At 51.2% G+C, this 18,750-nt stretch overlaps 5 protein-coding genes across 5 annotated transcripts; 3 read left to right on the top strand and 2 right to left on the bottom strand.

Moving 5' to 3' along the window:
• Window positions 1-1,083: 1,083 nt before the first annotated feature.
• On the top strand, window positions 1,084-3,484 carry N7508_006087 (Zn(II)2Cys6 transcription factor; the record flags this gene model as incomplete). Its single annotated transcript, XM_058464153.1, has 3 exons — window positions 1,084-1,982; window positions 2,040-3,387; window positions 3,440-3,484. The coding sequence occupies 3 exons, from the start codon at window positions 1,084-1,086 to the stop codon at window positions 3,482-3,484; spliced, it is 2,292 nt and encodes a 763-aa protein (XP_058320631.1).
• Window positions 3,485-4,231: 747 nt separating this feature from the next.
• N7508_006086 (putative MFS drug efflux transporter) lies at window positions 4,232-6,036 on the bottom strand (the record flags this gene model as incomplete). Its single annotated transcript, XM_058464152.1, has 4 exons — window positions 4,232-4,692; window positions 4,761-4,985; window positions 5,042-5,873; window positions 5,929-6,036. The coding sequence occupies 4 exons, from the start codon at window positions 6,034-6,036 to the stop codon at window positions 4,232-4,234; spliced, it is 1,626 nt and encodes a 541-aa protein (XP_058320630.1).
• Window positions 6,037-6,594: 558 nt separating this feature from the next.
• Window positions 6,595-7,662, top strand: N7508_006085 (MDR family NADPH-dependent oxidoreductase; the record flags this gene model as incomplete). Its single annotated transcript, XM_058464151.1, has 1 exon — window positions 6,595-7,662. One exon carries the CDS (start codon window positions 6,595-6,597, stop codon window positions 7,660-7,662), a length of 1,068 nt encoding a protein of 355 aa, XP_058320629.1.
• Window positions 7,663-8,770: 1,108 nt separating this feature from the next.
• N7508_006084 (carboxymuconolactone decarboxylase family protein) lies at window positions 8,771-9,460 on the bottom strand (the record flags this gene model as incomplete). The annotated part of the gene is made up of 2 exons (XM_058464150.1): window positions 8,771-9,274; window positions 9,335-9,460. 2 exons carry the CDS (start codon window positions 9,458-9,460, stop codon window positions 8,771-8,773), a joined length of 630 nt encoding a protein of 209 aa, XP_058320628.1.
• Window positions 9,461-10,355: 895 nt separating this feature from the next.
• sidE (nonribosomal peptide synthase SidE) lies at window positions 10,356-18,041 on the top strand (the record flags this gene model as incomplete). Its single annotated transcript, XM_058464149.1, has 3 exons — window positions 10,356-10,623; window positions 10,674-16,742; window positions 16,804-18,041. The coding sequence occupies 3 exons, from the start codon at window positions 10,356-10,358 to the stop codon at window positions 18,039-18,041; spliced, it is 7,575 nt and encodes a 2,524-aa protein (XP_058320627.1).
• Between the last annotated feature and the right edge of the window lie 709 nt (window positions 18,042-18,750).

Genomic DNA, 18,750 nt, shown 5'->3' with positions numbered 1-18,750 from the left:
TACGGAGTACCTTGATCGGAGTTTGTACGAAGATATGAAGAAGTCAGAAATAATCCGAGTACAGATTGTAAAGTAGTAGGAGAAACACTATTAGTGGGACAAAAACAAAGAAAGTTGAAGAAGAGAGGTGAATGTTCCCATACATTCTAGAAATGATGCAAATCTCGCTAGGCTAATCTGGTTTAGTCTTGGCGGTAAATCGAGATGGTCGAGAACTGTGGTTTCCAGGGCCTAGTAAATTGGCCCCCAACTCGTCTTTTTCAAAGAATTTCCGTCATCTTCATGTGAGTTACAGGGATTAGAGATGGTACACCCAATCCGAGACTGCTTTAGGCGACAATGACGCCCCTCGTCACATGTATTTAATTTACAGGCACACCCCACTACGGGCTAATGGAAATTAAACAACAACAACGAGTGGGGATACGCCGGAAAAACTCCTCGTATATACTACTTGGCAGTTTCAAGAAACAAAGACTGTAGTTGGCCAGTAATGGGACATACTTTGCAAGCAGGAGGGCAGAAAGGGGAAAATGTTTATTGAGGCTGAAAGAACTCCTGCCGTACAGATGGGCTTGGGAGGTTTTCGAGGATGCGCGCCATTTACTACGGAGAGAGTGACTGACCAACAATAATGAAACCCCTGCTGTTACATCGGCAGGATCGATTGTCCGTCATCCTAAATTATACTAGTCGTCAGGGCGGGGATCGACCCTTCCCGATATGAATCCAGCGACTGAGGGTCTTTCTCGGAGCTTGGATTGGTCAAGCCCTCAATGCAGTCAGAGATCGACCGCTGGCTTGCAGCCACCCGTCAGGATCAGGTTCCTTCAGGAACGCTCGACCCTATGATCTCTTGCTAAGTGTCTCGTATTCTCCGTCCGTCTTTCTATTTGGTTTACGTACACAATCTTACCTGCGCAATGTAGTGTATGCACTCTCTCCTCGGCCCCAATACCGTGCTTTCGAGGCATGAGGGAGAAACAACAACTTTTCGCTTCTTTGCGTACACCTGATCTCTCACACTTGAAGCATACTCAATCACCAGAGCAACCGTGGGCGCGGAAAAACCCTCATCTCCATATGGCCTTGAGTCAACCCGCGCAGATGAACCGATCCACCCCCGCGAACCTGCCGCAAGTGACGTCTCCGGTGGATCCTAGCTATGGGGAGGATGAAGAACCCCCCACAAAGGGAAAGAGGAAGACATCCGGCTCCAACAAGCGAGAGAGCTGCCAACGACTCAAGACCGTCAGGGCCTGCGATATTTGCAAAGAGAAAAAGACTCGCTGTAGCGGAACTCGTCCCTGTGCGCGTTGTCAACGACTGTCGTTGGCCTGTGAATACGAAACAACTTACTCCAGGGGACTTGGTCCGCCACCGCCGCCTCCGCCGCTGGAGCTGACCTTCGATAACCAGCCACACGAGCAGCAGTTCTTCAAGCAGGATGTGAGCTTCCCAACATCAATTCAGCAGCCTGCACAGCTTGGGGGTGCCCATCAAGCTTCCAGCAGTGCCGATCTCTTGACTGCAGACTTTCATGGAGGTTACCTAGACCTGGCATCAGGAACCTCGTTTATCAACCGGGTGTGTCAGCGCCTCAACCAAGACAAGGCGCCGTCCGCTGACATAAGTGTCTCGGATGGGTTCAATGGCGAACTTTCGGATAGTCCATCTGTCACTAAATACGGGGACAAGCCATATTCAGACCTCTACAAGCCTGATTTTACCCTTCCTCCCCTGGAGAGGGCACTGGAAATGGTGGCCACTTATTTTGAATATGCCGTTGTGACCTACCGGTTCTTGCATCGTGGTCACGTCGAGCAATGGCTCCGTCAGATCTATCAGAGCAACTTTTCTGCGACAAACCTGCCCACAGACCTGATGGTGGGGCGATGTTGTATTGTCTACAGCGTCCTTGCGATTGGTACTCTGTATGAGAGGCGGGCTCCTGAGTCTGATGTAGATTATGATGAGCAAAGGTACGCCTGACGTTGACGCGTTCATCAACCAGTTCCCCCGCTAATTGCCTGTCGAAGCGAACGTTGGTTTGCCCTTTCAAAGCGGATGTCCTCCATTGAGTCGGGCGCACCACGCCTGGAGATAGTACAAGCGAGACTAAACCGAAGTCTCTATCTACTGGCGTCATCCCGCGCCAGTGAATGCTGGTTCGCATTCGGCACCACCGTTCAGTTTCTGACTGCCCTAAACATACATCGCAAATGGCCGTCCACTATGGTTCAGGAGGGCAAGGGCACATATCTAGAGCAAGAGCTTCGCAAAAGAACGTTTTGGAGCGCTTACACATTGGATAAGTATTTGAGCGTGATGTTCGGCCGACCGCGGTTGCTGCACGATGAAGACTTTGATCAAGAGCTTCCGGACGAGGTAACGGATCAAGACTTGTTGATCAATGATCCGAGCTTGCGATCTGGTGTGCCCGATGATGTGATGATTGCATCCGTACTACATTACCGGTCGGTTTCTGACTTGAAGCTTATCCTGAGAAAAGGCCAGCGCAAGCTCACATTTACTAGACTCTCACAGGTGCTGGCAGATATTTCACGAAAGTTATACACCCTCAATCCACCTGAAGGATCCCCATTTGAGGCAGTCATCCTCTTGACTCTCGAGTTGGACCGATGGAAGGAGGCCGCAGCTCCATTAATGGATCGCTGGCGATCTCAGATCCAGCAGCTCGCCTACTCTCACGCAATAATTTACGCCACGCGCTTCTTCCTCTTGAATGATTGCCAGGATATTCCCCAATCAAGCGTCGCCATCTACGTTCACAAATGCATCGCTGCTGCCGAAGAAATCATGACAATCATCAACGGACTCGCCAGCCGAAAAGCTCTCATTCATGGTTTTTGGTTCACACATTACGTCTGCTTCTGCGCCATCACAGTCGTTTACATCCATGTTATCAAACAGCACCAAGCGTCTTTGGGCGATTCATCGAACAAGAAGGTGGAAAACAGCAGCCAGCTACAATATCTGTTCAGCCTTGCGGAGACCTGCCAACAGCATCTGGGCAAGGCCACCTCACAGAGCAGTCCTAACCGTCGATACGGTATTATTTTAGAGCAGTTGCGTCTAGAGGTCCACCGGCAAGTCATCTCTAGTCTCCGACCGGGTGCCCCAATAGAGACAGAAGACAGCCAGAAGAGCCTCAAATCAAACAGTTTTCTTCCGCCTAGCTTCCACCCTGCCCCTGTGACTACTACCGCTGCGGTGTCTCCAAAGCCGGAGATCATGGCATTCGACTCACTACCCTCAGATCTTTTTGATTCTCATCTTGTGGACGACTCTTTCAAATTATACGACAACTTTGGCTTCCCGGACAGCTCCGATACTTCGGCCTGGTGGGCGCAAATAGATTCCTGGGTAAGATTGGTCTTTATGTTTTGTTATATTGAGCAAGCTGACCTTACCTTAGGCGTACACCGATATCTCAGAGGAGCCCTCTGTATTCCGGTTTTGAGAGTACTACGGTCTCGGAATTTATTCCATGGCGTGATCTGCCAGCATACATTCTTGCGCAACCTAGTTCTACGCCGATTATCAAGATTCAGTCTTGCAGCGAAGAAAACCAAGCTATTCATCCATTCCTCTTGCTTATGAATCTATATGACAAATCACTGCATCTTTATCACACCAAGCACTTTTCGGGTATTACTGTTGCCTTTTAGATCTGATTCTATCATCTCCGCCCTCCTCCATAGCCTGTAGAGAAGCTGAATCGAATCCACGGTAGTCTACACTGCTCATTGAAGGTACACGAAGAGAAAATTGGATTTCGATTTTAACAAATCGCCTGCAGGGATATATATTCAGGCTATTCTAAATGAACTAGAAAGATGTCATAAAGAGTCCGAGTAAAGAAAAACCGGTACAAAGAAGTTCGAATGGCATAAAAATTGAAAAGATAGCGCAAACAACGGCGTCAGAAATATTATTCTGGATCATTAAATGTTTTACAAATGTTTTACTAAGTAGATCGCAGATCAATTGCAGTAGAATCAAAATGTCATTTTCGGCAGTCTACTTAGGTAGTCAAGTGCCCTCCTGGTTGATCTATTGCTGTGATTAACCGACCACATTTCTCTATACAATTTCACACTCAAAATCCTCTCTGAGCTCTCCAGCTCTCCGCACCAATCTTCCCCTCATAGTAAACTGTCATTGTAATGTTCGAGTGTCAAACGCCACGGCTTTAGCGAAAGACTCGTCAAGCGAAGGCGCCAGTGACGAAAACCTTCTCATGCTTCATGAGCAAGCTGCAGACCAAGCAAATGGCTCCAGCAGCGATGATAGGGACGTAAGCAAACTGGATAGCCTCGGTGATACCATGGATAGCCGCAGCATATTCCTCGGCGCTCGCAGAGCGGAGGAGCTCGCTGCCGACGCCCGAGATGGCGTTGGAGATCTCGTCCTCGCTGGCCAGGGGGAATACCTTTGCCAGGGCTTGTTGTGCATAGTTGACAAACAGAGCGCCAGAGATACCAGTGCCAAAGACAATGCCCATCATTTGCCCAACTGTCATGAAGCCCACACAGTAAGGGATCTCCTCGGGCTTTACCTTCATCTGTGCGATCGCGAAGCCGGCTTGGCAGAAGCAGCCGACACCGGTACCCAGGATGATGGTGTATCCGTAGATTTTGGCGTCGGAGGTGTGTTCGTCCACAGTATCTTTAATAGCCAAGATTGTTAGGGCGTTTTTCATGGTATATGGGAAATGCGTGAAAATAAGGACTTACAGAGGAGAACGCCACCGATCAACTCGAGAGCAGCTCCAAAAATGTACCATGGGTAGTAGTAGCCCGTCTTGCCCATGTATTGACCGTTGATAAGGTTGAAGGCGACCAAGAGCAGAATGAAGGGCAGGAGATGGACAGAGGTCTCAACAGCTGTACTTCCACGGGCAAATTGGTAGTAAATGGGCAAGTAGTAGATGCCGATGAAGCTGCCGAAGGTCGCCAACACTGTGATCCGTTAAAATTTGCGCCATGCTTGTGAATAATATGCAGTGGATACGTACTCATGGTGAAGAAAAGAACAATCAGGGTACGGCTCTTCCAGAAATGCATTGGGAACATGCGGTTCTCAAAGCTGGTTCCCAAGTTGAAGGTTTGTTGCACCCCAAACAGGATAAACAAGACACCGGCACCAACAAAGAGACCGATGCTGTTCGAGCTGCTCCAAGTCCACAGAACTCCGCCCAAGTTCATGGCCATAATCGAGCATAGGAAGGTACCAATGGACAACAGTGCTCCAATGTAGTCGATCTGGCCAAAGCGCTTGATGATGGGAACATCCTTCTGGGGCTTGAAGTCGGGCAAGAGGATAATGTAGACCGGGGCCACGACCGCTCCGACTAGCAGGTTCAGGTAGAATGCCCAACGCCAGGTCGCCTTGCTGTCACCGAGGGCACCACCAATCACCGGACCCAGAACTGTACCAATACCCCAGATAAATCCAGTCAGGCTGAGATATTTGGGGCGTTCAACGTTGTCTGTGGTCACCGACATCAAAGTCAACAGACCCATGTACATTCCACAGCCGCCGGCACCTGCGATGGCACGACCGACGATGAAGCTGTTGATGTCTGGAGCGCCACCACAGAGAGCCGATGCGCCCATAAACACGACCGTGCTTCCGATATAAAGCTTCTTTGCGGAAAAAGTGCCATAGGCCTTGGACCAAATCAACGTCGTAGCAGCCGAAGCCAGAGCAAAGGAGACACCCAGCCAAGGAACCAGACTGACATGCCCAAAGGTCTCGACGACTTTCGGTTGAACATTGGCCACGACGGTATTATCGAGTGCATACAAGAACAAGGACGACAGCAGCGCAGTGACCACTAGAGCCCACTGTGGATATGGGGTTAGCGAGTGATCAAAAAGCATGGATGGTGCAATATCTTACTTTGACACCATGGATGTCTCTTGGAGACGGTGGCTTCTCGATCGAAGTCTCCGAGGGCGGCTCAGAAGATGATGAGCGCAAAGAATCATTTTGTTGCTCAATTTTCATCGTGATGAGTATCGAAATGTTGGTCGATTACAATGTAAAGCTTTTTTTCGGTATCGGGTTCTGCCTCTGTCGTGATGATTGTGGCTGAGATGAGTGATGATAATTTCAATTGCCAGGCAGACCAGTAGCTATTTATCGCCATGATGCCCCAGTCGATTTGCCCACCGATGATCTGCTCCAGAACGCATATTTCCGAGACGGAGTTGCTTGATTGTGGCCGTGTCAGCTCCAACGGCCGGAACGGATCCAGAAACGCGACGCAGGCCATGGTATCATTCCAATTGTTGGTCATCTCCGGGACGCATCTGTGCTAAGCTCGAGGATCTCCGGCGGAAATAGTGTGGAGTCAAAGGGCTCAACGCCTCTTATTCGCTCGGATTCCTTGTGGGTCCCGGGGATGCTTTGAAATCCTCCATCATTACCATGGTATCTTCCCCTATCAGGAGATAACATCGCAATGGTTATTATAAGAATGGCCGGAATTGCTCATGGCCGAGCATCTCGCATCTCTCAGTCGCCTTATTTCATCCGGCTGCATTCCTGATCTTACCTGATATTATGTCCGCCCAAACGGTCACGTTCCAGCGTCAGTCGACCGAACCCGCCAGTGTCATCCGGATTTACCGCCATGACGCGGTGGGCGACGCACCAATCCCTGCGGACTCTGTCCTGCTGAAATTTCTGGCTGCTCCTGTCAACCCTCAGGATTTGTTAGTGATTGCCGGCCGGTATCCTGTTCAACCACACCATCGCTATAATGACGAACCCATCCCGGGGTACGATGGCGTGGCTCGCGTCGAGCGCGTTGGTGCGGAAGTGGACGCGTTGAAGCCCGGAGACCATGTTATTCCCCGTGCCCACGGCCTGGGGACTTGGCGCACGGAAGCCGTCGTTCCGGCGGCTGCTCTGCTGAAAGTTTCGAAGAGTTTGGAGCCGACGACCGCCAGCTTGTTGAAGACAGGATGCTCAACAGCTTATCTTTTATTAGAGAGCTGTCCCTCCCTGGTTCCGGGAGATTGGGTCGTTCTCAATGCTGCAACGGGTTGGATTGCACGAATGGTGGTCCAGTTCGCACTCCTCAAGGGCTGTCCGAGTATCTGTGTGATTCGAGATCGGGATGATGTCGAAGCCACACGCCAGTCACTTCTCGATCAGGGCGCTCGTGTGGTCGTCACCGAATCGCAACTTGCCAAAGAAGGCCCAGCGGCGATCGCGGCCGGCAAGCGTATTACTCTCGCCCTAGATGCGGTATTCGGTCAATCTGGTCAACGACTTGCCGCCACGCTCGCCCCCGGAGCTACCTTTATCAATTACGGATCCCTGGGGGGAGCGGGTGGAGAATTAGTTCTGAGCCAGGAGCTCATCTTCTGGAAGCAAATCACTTTCAAGAACTTCCGACTGTCCCAAGCGCTGGGTCAGTATACGGAGGCTGCGCAGATTGACCTCCTTTCGTGGTTCACCGACCTCTTTGAGGAAGGCAAGATCACCGCGCCAGTGGTCAGTCGCGTGGACTGGGAAGAAGAGGGTGGTGGAAATCTCGAGAAGAAGGTCCAGTCGGTGTTGAGCAGAGTCAGTGGAAAGGTAGCACCGGCCGTCGGGTGCACCAAGCACGTTGTCCAGTTCTGAGTCTCTTTGTTTCTTTTCTTCTGCATTCTTCTAATTGACAAGCGTATCATGGTTTTCAATTCCTTACAGTTATGCCGATGAAGCTAGTTTTCGTAAGCAGAGCATAGAGTGTAATCTGGAAACAGTACCACCGATAATAGTAAACAACGAATCGCTCTATGTTCCTTAAAGCTCCTGAAATCGCCAAGCTAATGTTGGCGGGAAACTCGAACAACTTCTAGACTTGCTTGGTACTATACTCAAGAGTCACTGTGTGTTTTGTTCTATTTAGTAGCAGTTCTATTCATTCGACACTTTGTAATCACTGGGCTTTTATTGATGCTACAATTAAGTTATCTAGAACCTGCGACGTATGGGACCTGACTCGGACCGGAAATATATATATTAGCCAAGATGGACATACCGAAATCTTCGATAACATCGCTCCATAGATGACCATAAAAAGGAACTCAGCGGTGCTGAAACCTTCAAGTCTCTCTGAGCCTATACTTGCAATATTATCTAATTCTTATGAGGCCGCTTCGCGATCATATCTAGTCAGGACCAAGAATATCTCGACAAGGAAGTTTAAACCGATGAACCAAGAACTTCAGAGTAAAACAGTGCCTCTAAGGGCAATGTAACAAGCAGAAAAAGAAAGAAGGGGAAAAACAGATATTGTATGCCTTGAGGTTCCAAGCTTCCATTTTGCATTCACAGTTCAGGTTTTCATTGTACTGTAACAGTATTGTAATGCCCTTGGACTAATTACGTCATTTCAATGATTTGCTCGATCAGCGATTTTTTACGTTGGTATGGTAATTTTTTAGAAAATACGTATCAATGTGAAGTAGAGGCGAAATAAGGTCAAAGTGAGGCCAATAACTAGTTAGTTACAGTTATTGAGGCACTTATGTAGTAAAGACAGTCACGAACACGTGGACGCTATACCCCTTCGTACTGAGCATAAATTTGCTGTACAATGTTCTAAATTCACGCGATCGTAGTACGGCGTACTAGGCACAGGGTTACTGATGTGGACCTGGGGTGACAGAAACATATGAAATAGTTGAAAAGGTCCCAAATCTAAATAAACCCCAAAGGGACGACACCCAGTTATCGACCCAGCCTAATCTGTATAGGTGCTCTCCCGCTCGATAATGGGTGCGTTGTACTTCCGGAGTGTCTCCAACAACCCAGGAATCGGCTCATCAAAGTCAATCAAGCAGCTGTTCATGGTGCGGGCGAGGAACGCGTAGATTGACTGAGTGAAGAACAGGTCCATCAATGCTTCATCTCCAAGAACTTCTTTGGCTTTGAGTACTGTATCCTTGTTCACACGGTCGCGAAGACAAAGATCTTCAACCACCGCACTGATCAGTCGCTGGCGATCGGAAAAGAGCTCCGTCGAGCTCAAGTCCCCGGAGCGGAGGCCCGCCAGTTGTTCCTCAGTGTAGCCGAAGACTCGTGCTACGGGTTCATTGACGTCCCACTCGTATGGGGCATCCAGCAGGGACGCGGTACGCAAGACGGCCAGTTGCCAGTCCTTCGAGCGCAAGCTGCGCTGGGGTGACCAGGCACAGGTGAGAAGTTTCATGAAGGTCGGGAAAAAGGTGGGCGCATTTGCGACCATCTGGGGACGGTCAGTGTATGAATCATTGGAGAAGTGCATGGAGAGAATCTGAGAATGTACCTTAAAGATGTTGCGCTCGAAGGGAAGTGTTGTGAGAGCTGCGCTGACCTCCTCCGGAGCCGTTGCGGAGTCCACATACGGCAGAAGGTGGTTGTTGGTCACGTCGCGATTTTCCCAGGTAGTCATGATTGCAGAAGATTCAAAGTCAATAGAGATGTATGAACGACAAGGAACCGTGTGTTTTGGTTTTTCGATAGGTTGATTGTGGTAATCGATGTTGATGATGGTGCTGTGATAGAGTCCTTAATGAGATGGGTCGGGGGTCTTTATACCCTGGCATCCATAGTAATTGACAAGATGGCACGGAAGCTCCAACCTATACGACCAGAAAACAATCAATTCCGGTGCTTCTTTGTTGCTGGGATTTAGGGTTTCCGGGGTCAGCTGGCCCCACATTGTTTCCGCCCCGGCACCTCCTTTCTCACTCTATCACTCTCTTCTCCCCTCTTTCCCTCCCACTGCTCCATTGACTCTTGGCATCATCAATCCGGGGATCTCATCGTCTGTCTGCACAGACCCAATTCTTAGATGAAATTCCCCGAGACGTCGAAGCGCGCGTCCGGGACCCCATTGTGGGGCCCATGACACGGACGGCAAGTAGATTGGATGCTACAATGCTGATTGTTAGCCCCGTTCCGCGTACTGTAAATGCGCGACATGGCGTAAGAGACGGTTTCCGGGCCATGCATGCCAGCTTGAACATGTCAGTCTGTCCATCCCGGGCCCGGAACCTTAGAGTCACGACGTGAGCTTGGAACGCTGAAGTTGAATGGCTGTGAGAGGAGAGGGGAAATGGCGCAACGCATGGCACGGAGACCTTCCTGGCTGCGGGAACAGGCGATCTTCAGGATGGCTTCAACCTTGATGAAGAACGCCTATAAAGAACGGCCATGGCGGCGCCCAGTCTTCAATACATCAGCACTCGAAACAGAGATCAGCAAAAGCATTCATCACTTGAGAAATCCCTTCTTGACTATTTCTTCTTCATACCAAAATAAGAATTACTGTCCACGTCGTCATCATGAGCCTCATCCAGCTAAACTCCATGGACATCATGTCCGCTGATCCTTTCAGCCATGCTGAAGTTCTGTACGACCAGCACTTGGGTGACCTTGAGAGCCTGCTCCAGGGTAGTGACCTGGAGGTAGAATGGTCGGCGACTCCGGCACAATGCCAAATCCTTGAATCGGACGAGATGCCCTGGTGCAAGATCAGCCTGATCTTGCCTCGCCAGTCCGCGCCCGATGTGAATCGAATCCAGGCCAGCTGGACACAGCTCTGCTCCCATCGTGAGTTCTTGACTCGAGTCTAGATCCCCCAAATTCCTAACTCAGCATAGACTGTGGCCTCCGTACGGTCTTCCGTTCAGATCCCCGATCGGGCCAGACGTATCAGCGGGTTGTATATCGCACCCCAGAAATTCAGTGGGACACTAAGCCTATGGGAAGCAATGTCTCTTCATCCAATTCGTCGCTGGCGGACGTCCCAGCGGAAGATGATCTGGCACAGTTAGTCGTCTGCCGTGACCCAAACAGCGGCAGCTATCGATTGACACTCCGTGCCCGGCGGGCAGCTGTCGACGGTACCTCGCTTGAGATTATCAAGCGCAACTTTGTCCTGCTCTATTGCGGTCTACCCCTGCCGGAGCATACACCGCTGGCGGCGTACCAGCGTTTCCTTAAGGAAACAAAGGACACGGCCAGCAGCATTGCCTTTTGGAAGGCTCAGCTTAGTGGCGCCGTGCCACCCGTTGCTCTTCCATGGGAGACTGGGCTCTCGGACGTGAGCCAGGCTCATGACCGCCAAGCCCTTCGCCTTCATCTCGATGACAATTCCCACCCGGGGCTATCTCAGATTGAGCATGCTTCGGGGCTGCCCCGCAAACTCGTCTTTGAAACCCTCTGGGCCTATGTCCTGCACTGCCACTCCGGTGCCAGTGATGTTCTCTTCGCGGCCGTGGAGCGGGATGCGAGCTTCCCAGATGCCGCATCCTGTGTGGGATACCTCGACCACACCTATCCTGTCCGATTGTCGGTGTCCAGCGAGGAGACTTTTGTTGGCCTGTCCAACCGCCTCACCACCTTCCATCAGACGGCATCCCCGCATGCCTACCTGGGATACAACGCTTTATCCCAAGAACTCGCGAAGCCCCTCGAGTCTGTTCTAAGATACTCCCCTGATCCAAATGGACCGACCCTGGCTGGTCAATTGGCGCCGTTCCCTCTGGCAATGTTTATCAATGGCACCGGTGTTATCACTTTGACACTATGCCATTCACCCCTCACCGCGACTGCAGATGCTCAGCTGCTTCTGGAACATTTCTCCCATGCCCTGTACAGTGCACTCAACAAGTTTTACCTTCCTCATGCTCGCTTGGAGGATATCGAACTTGGCTCGCGGGAAGAAAAGCTGGCTCAGGTGCACACGGCCAAGGTGTTGGCTCGCCAGCACCAAATTTCCACCATCACCCGTCTGTTTGAGGAACAGGTCATGCAGACCCCTGGTGCCGCGGCCGTGCAGTTTGAGAATGACGCCCCACTTAGCTATGCGGAGCTCAACGCTCGCGCGAATAGGCTGGCGCACGCGCTGCCTTCACTGACGGGCAAGGTTGTCCCGGTCTGTTTCGACCGCTCTCCCGACCTCATCATCACTTTACTGGCAATTCTGAAGTCTGGCGGAGCATACACGGTGCTTGATCCAGAGGGACCCATTGAAAGGAACACTCGAATTATCGAAACTTGCTCCGCGACCATGGTCCTGACGAGCCGTCGCCACATATCGCCGTATCCCAACGCTCTCGCTATCGAGGACTACATGCTCACCACAGACATGGAAGAAACGTCTGCAAACCTGGATACCATGATCGGCAGTAAAGACCCATGCTACGTGGTGTTCACTTCCGGTTCGACTGGCACGCCAAAGGGTGCAGTTGTCACTCATGGAGCTGCTGCGAATGGAATGGCATATCATACCTTGAATGGCAAACAGCGCTGGTTGCTTTTCTACAACCCCACCTTCTCCGCCGCACAGCGGACAATGCTCTCGACTTTGACACATGGAGGCACTCTCCTCTTAGCTGGCAAGCAAAGGCTGACGACGCAGCTGGCTGAAACCATTCGAACCATGGAGGTAGATGCTCTGGGGATCACGCCGTCCGCACTATCTCTCATGGAGCCCACTGATGTACCCGACTTAAAACAGGTCACCCTGGTAGGCGAGAGTATTTCCCGCGAGCTCGTCACCGCATGGGCAGATCACGTCGATCTGCGGAACACCTTCGGTCTGAGTGAATGTGCCCAACTCAACTTTGGAAAGCGCCTCTCGCGCAGCAGCAATCCCGGCATCGTCGGACGCCCCACCGACACCACCCAGGCGTATGTCCTGAAACCCGGCACTACTGAGCTGACACCTATGGGCGTCGCCGGTGAGCTGTGTCTGGCAGGACCGCAGTTAGCCCTCGGCTACTTGACCTCGAGCACCGGTTCTAAGAAGGCTACCGCGGCGGTGTTCACAGAAAACCCCTTCGGCATGGGCCGGATGTACCGGACCGGTGATGTCGCTAGGATCCATGCCGATACCTCTATTGAGATCCTGGGCCGGATGGACTTTCAAGTCAAGCTCAACGGACAAAAAACCAATCCGGCGGAGGTGAATCGGGTTTTATCCCAACACGAAGCTGTCCAAAGCTGTGCGACCGTTGCCATTGAGATGCGAGAGCGACTTGTATTGGTGGCAGCTATCGTCCCAGCTTCGGGAACCCAGTGGAGCGAAATGGTTTCCTCGATGCGAGCCCACAGCAAGCAGAAGCTGCCGGCTTACATGGTGCCTTCCCTGTGGATGCAGATGCCCAAGCTTCCGGCCAATGGAAATGGAAAAGTAGATGTTCGCGCCATTGAGCGCGAAGCACTTGCCAAAGGATGGGAAGGGCTGGTTGAAGCGGCAACTTCAGATGCTGCTTTCGAGGCTATTACCGAGCCAACCGAACAATTGATCGCTAGTGTTTGGGCAGATGTGCTTGGTCTTCCCCAGCAGTCTATCAACCGTGACACCGCTTTCCTCTCGCTGGGAGGAACTTCTATTGAAGGCATCAAGGTCACTTCCGAGTTGCGGAAACGCGGCATTGCTATTGACCTTGGGGATATACTCGGGAATGCCACCTTAAAGGAGACAGTATCTTTCGTGACAGTTGTGGAAGATGGCAGCGATGACCTGCGGCCATTTGCCCTCGTTCGCGACTCAGAAGCGCAACAGGAACTCCATGCTGATCCTAACATCAGTGATGCCTATCCAGCCACCCCTCTGCAGGAGAGCCTGCTCGCAAGTCTGGGCGAGGACCAAGGAATGTATTCCTATCAGAGAACCTGGGATGTTGGTCGTCTAAATATCAGCAAGCTGCGAGAGAGCTTCAACACCGTTCTTGAATCCAGCGACATTCTCCGCACTTCGTTTAAGGCACAAGGCCGCAGCCTGCTTCAGGTTGTCCGAAAAGACATCACCCTACCTTGGGTGGAGTCTACGGCAGATCTTAGTGAATATCTTGCGCAAGACAAGCAAGACCCATTCTCCCTTTCTGGTCCCTTATTCCGAGTGGCTCTCGTCTCTGGACATGTTCTTGTTGTCACTATGCACCACTCCCTGTTTGATTACTGGTCGCACCGCTTTGTGTACCAGGATGTCGCAGATGTCTACCTAGGTCTTCAACTCCGCCCACGACCGCAGTTCAAACACTTCGTGAAGCATAATGTCTCTACATCCGCAGTCGAGCATAATCGCTTCTGGAGGACGTATCTCACCAACACGGAGCCGAGCGTTATCAACACTGTACCCGTGGACCAGACGACCGTTGCCCAGCGCAAGCTTCCCGAGGGTCCTCTTCGCCGGACGCTTCAACTTCATGGGCTCTCACTAGGTGCTGTCCTGTATGGAGCATGGGCCATCGTTCTCTCAAAACACACTCGTCATGCTGATGTGATATTTGCGACCACTCTCTCCGGTCGCGACGTTCCCGTGCTTGATGTTGATCGTCTTGACGGCCCTACCCTTACCACTGTGCCCCAAAAGGTGAATGTGGCACCCGAGTCAACGGTCATTCAGCTAGCCCAAATTGTACAGGCCAATCTGTTCAAAATTTTGAAGCACTCCCAGCATGGAATGCGCAATGCCCTTGCTGCCGGAAACCTGGGAGCGAGTGGTTTTGATTCAATGGTGAACATTCTGGTGAAGGACAATGACGGGGATCAAGTCAACCAAATCTTCAAGCGATATGGGGATCGCTCCACCTGGGATTCTGAATTTACCAATTTAGATGTTGAAAATGACGGAGAGGCACTTGTTATGAAGCTTTCATCAAAGATGGAGCCTCGCCGTGTCGACTTCCTCCTTGAGTCATACGAAAAGGTGCTTCGGGTATTCATGCATAGCCCAACGCAACTTATCTCAACTCTGGATATCATCGGGGAGGCAGAGACTGAATATCTGTACAATGAAATCTCAAACAGGAAGACTCTCCATGTGCCCCGTCCTTCGCTTCTACATGCGAGCTTTGAGGATCACGTCCGAGATTTCCCCGACACCCACGCCATCGACTGGGATGGAACTACCCAGTTATCATATGCAGAATTGAACGCCCGTGCCAATCGTGTTGCTCATTACTTGATCAAAAAGGGAGTGCGGGAAGGAGAGTCTATCCCTCTGATGCTGGAGAAGTCAATCGATACCATTGTCGCGATCCTGGGTGTCATGAAAGCTGGCGCCGCATATGTACCTCTGAGTCCAGACAATCCGGTGGACCGCAACTCATTCATCATTGACGATGTGAAGGCACGAACAATCCTGACCGAAGCCGAGTTCGCCGATGTATTCTCGGTGATCCCAAGTCTGAACATCGCTCGGATCGATGCGCCAGAGATCGATCAATTCCCTGCCTCCTCTCCTGCTGTTCGCACCGTTCCGGACAACACCGCCTATATCATCTACACCTCCGGCAGCACAGGCATGCCAAAGGGTGTACAGGTGCCTCATCGTGCTGCAGCGGCGGCCGTCGTCAGCATGGCAGTTGCTGAAAGCAGACATTCTGGCGAGTGGAGAACGGTCCAATTTGCCAACTATGTTTTCGATGCCTCCGTGCAGGATATTTTCAACACGCTCAGCACCGGTGGAACTCTGTGCATGGCGCCCCCCGATAAGATGCAGTCGGACCTGCCAGGAGTCATCAACACAATGTCAGCCAAACAGGCCATCCTGACTCCCACCGTCGCAAAGCTGCTTGATCCCAGCGAGGTTCCATCTTTCGAAACATTGATAGTTGGCGGAGAGCCGCTTACATCGGATGTCATCGCCCGCTGGAGTCCGGGCCATCGCATACTCAACGTCTACGGCCCTACGGAGACTTCCATGGTGATCACAACCAAAGAAGCTGACCCTAACGGCCGTCCTAGCAACATCGGTGCGCCATTCCCAACAGTCATGGCATTCATCCTGCACCCAGATGGTACTACCATGGTTCCTTATGGCTCGGTTGGTGAGCTTTGTGTGGCTGGGCCCCAGGTTACCGACGGGTATGTCAACCGCGAGGACCTTACCAAGGCTGTGTTTTTGGAGAACACGTTAGGCACCGACCGCATGTACCGAACCGGTGACCTGGCAAGATGGCTCCCTGGTCGCGAGCTGGAGTGCTTGGGCAGAAAGGACAACCAAGTCAAGATCCACGGCCATCGCATCGAGTTGACGGAAATCGAACAAGCGATTCTGAAGACCGGACTGGTTCAAGGAGCAGCCGTCCTGGCAGTCAACCACAACGGCAAGAAGCAACTCGTTGCCTTCTGCATCTTTGCCGCTGGTTCCTGTGAAATCCAAGATGCTGATGACCATCAGGCTGATGCTAAGGACCTGCGAGCGGGTCTCAACACCCTGGCTCACTACATGATTCCCAAATATATTTTCCCGGTCGGGGACTTCCCCAAAATGCCCTCTCGCAAGACCGATCGGAAGCTTCTCACCAAGTGGGTTGAGCAGTTGGACACACTCACCATCAGCCAGTACTCCTTCGAGGGTGACGGATCTCAGCATGAGGTTGTTCCCGTGGAGACTGAGGAAGAGTCCAAGCTACAAGACATGTGGTCTAAGATTCTTGGTATCCCATCCGCTGGCATTGGAAAGAAGGCCGACTTCCTATCCCTGGGTGGTGACTCCATTGCAGCTATTAGCCTTGCTAGTGTTGCTCGCAGTGCTGGATATGTCCTGAGTGTCAAGGATATCCTGAAGAACCCGGTCCTGGAAAATCTGACCCCAATGATGCGTCTTGACACAAGAGGTGCTCAAGTATTGAAACCGAGCTTCAAAGCCCCAGCCAGTGTGCTTGATGCCATTTGTGAGCATGGAATGTCGATCGGTGATAATGTTGAATATGGTAAGTATCCGCCTGTGTTTTCGGATTTCATACAATCATGATCGGGGCTAATAACTTCAAGTGTATCCATCTCCTCCGGGCCAAGCCCAGTTCCTTGAGGAAGGTAACCGCTCCGACCAGATGTGGGTGCTCATGGCCGTTCGAAAAATGCCCGAGGTCGCCAATTATCAAGACTGGATCCACAACACCAGTCGTCTGACGGAAGTCAACGACATTCTGCGCACCACCTGGCTTCGCACCTCAGAGGCCGAGTGGGTGGGTGTTGTCATGAAGCACGCGGATTTGGAGGTGCCCATCATCCACTGCGACAGCGAGGAGCAGCAGTCGGAGATCATCGAGAACTTCTGGAATGAGCGCTTCCAATTCGGAAAGCCATTTGTCAAATATGCCATTCTTTTGCACTCTGACAACACCTGGGATGTGGCTATCAAGATGAACCATGCTGCCTACGATGGGACCTTACTTCGCACATTTGATGATCACTTTGCCGCTATTCGTCGCGGCAAGCCAATCCCCAACCACGGCGAGTTCAAGGACTTTGCCAGTTTCATCTTCCAGTCGGATAAGGAGGAATCGCTGCGCTTCTGGGCCGAGACAATGAAAGACAAGCATTACACCTGGCCCCAGGCACAGAGCCCCAAAATCACCGCTGCCATTCGGGAGATCATCCCCCGAAACTTCGAATCTGTGGCTCGCGCACAGGGAGTCACCGTCCCAATTCTCTTTCAGGCCGCCTACCAGCTCTGGCTTTGCCGCGCAAGTGGCCAGAACGATATCAGCTTTGATTATCTTCTCAGTGGTCGCAACGTGGACATGGTCGATGTCGACCCCCAGACCATCAATGGCACCCTGGCCAACTTCCTCCCAGTCCGTGCACAGATTGATCCTCAGAGCGCCCTCAGTGATTACTTGGAGAGCGTCCAGGATATCTTCTGGGGAATTACCGAGCATGGTGATGTTGGCCTGCATGAAATCTTCAACGCTGCTGGGCTGTCGCGGACCACCGCAAGCAATCGTTGCCTTTTTCTCTACCAGCCATTTGAACCTGCTGCAAACGAGGAATCCGAAGCCGATCGGTGGCTGGTCATGGCCAAGTCAAAGGTTCGCATGTACCAGCCGTACGCCCTGGTTGTGGAGGTCGCCAAAGCACTCAACAACCGAAACAAGCTCACTGTCATGTATGACACGGATGTCTTCAACGAGCAAGATGCACACAAAATTGCCTCGGGAATTTCAGCCCTGGTTGACCAAATTGCGGATCTTTGTGGGCAAAATGTATCCCTGCAACAGTTGTTTTAGTGACTTGTGCCTGCTGTTACAAACAGCAAGTATGTACATAGATCTCTTTTGCGCACTTGCTACCCTCGTTTATTTTCCTTCTGCCAGTCTTTTGTTGATGTTTCCTTTATTACTTCTTTTGTCTCATATTGATCCTGTCTGTTCTGTCTATCATGTGAAAACGCATTTGTCCATACATTGAATAAAATCTGCCTAACTCGAAAACTCCATTACTTTCACCGTAGAAGTTGGGTCTTTCTTGTTAGCTGCCTGAGCTGGAGACCGAAGTATCGAGAAGTGATCATTTGCTCGAGGACCTTCTGGCTTGTTTGGTTTTGTCATTTTTGATTTTTTTGAAAGGGCTTCCCTGCTGTGTTTTTCCTTTTTGCCTACATATATCTTCTATATAGTTAATATAAGATCAAATATAGTCTATTTTTAACCGCTTAATAAATTAGCTATATCAATATAAACTACTTTTAGGCTGCTATAGCTACTTAAAAATACGCTAAAAATAGCTCAACCTTATGGGATTCCCATAGCGGGACCAAATTGTTTTTTTAGTCCCATGCGAAATGTCAAGGTCTGACCTATCCTGACTAGATTGAGTTTAGCGTGTTTCGAGAGATACCGTGCACATAAGCCCGAATGACTAGGATGTAATGATTAAGGCTTGCGGCGTGGCTCTATCATGACGTGACATGATTCGGAGGATCCGCCAATGTTTTCA

The sequence above is a fragment of the Penicillium antarcticum genome (genome assembly GCF_028974205.1).
Source record: "Penicillium antarcticum strain IBT 31339 chromosome Unknown utg000005l_segment0_segment0, whole genome shotgun sequence".
NCBI lineage: Eukaryota > Fungi > Ascomycota > Eurotiomycetes > Eurotiales > Aspergillaceae > Penicillium > Penicillium antarcticum.
Note: the sequence above shows the minus strand (reverse complement) of the source record. Positions and strands in the feature narration are given on the sequence as shown.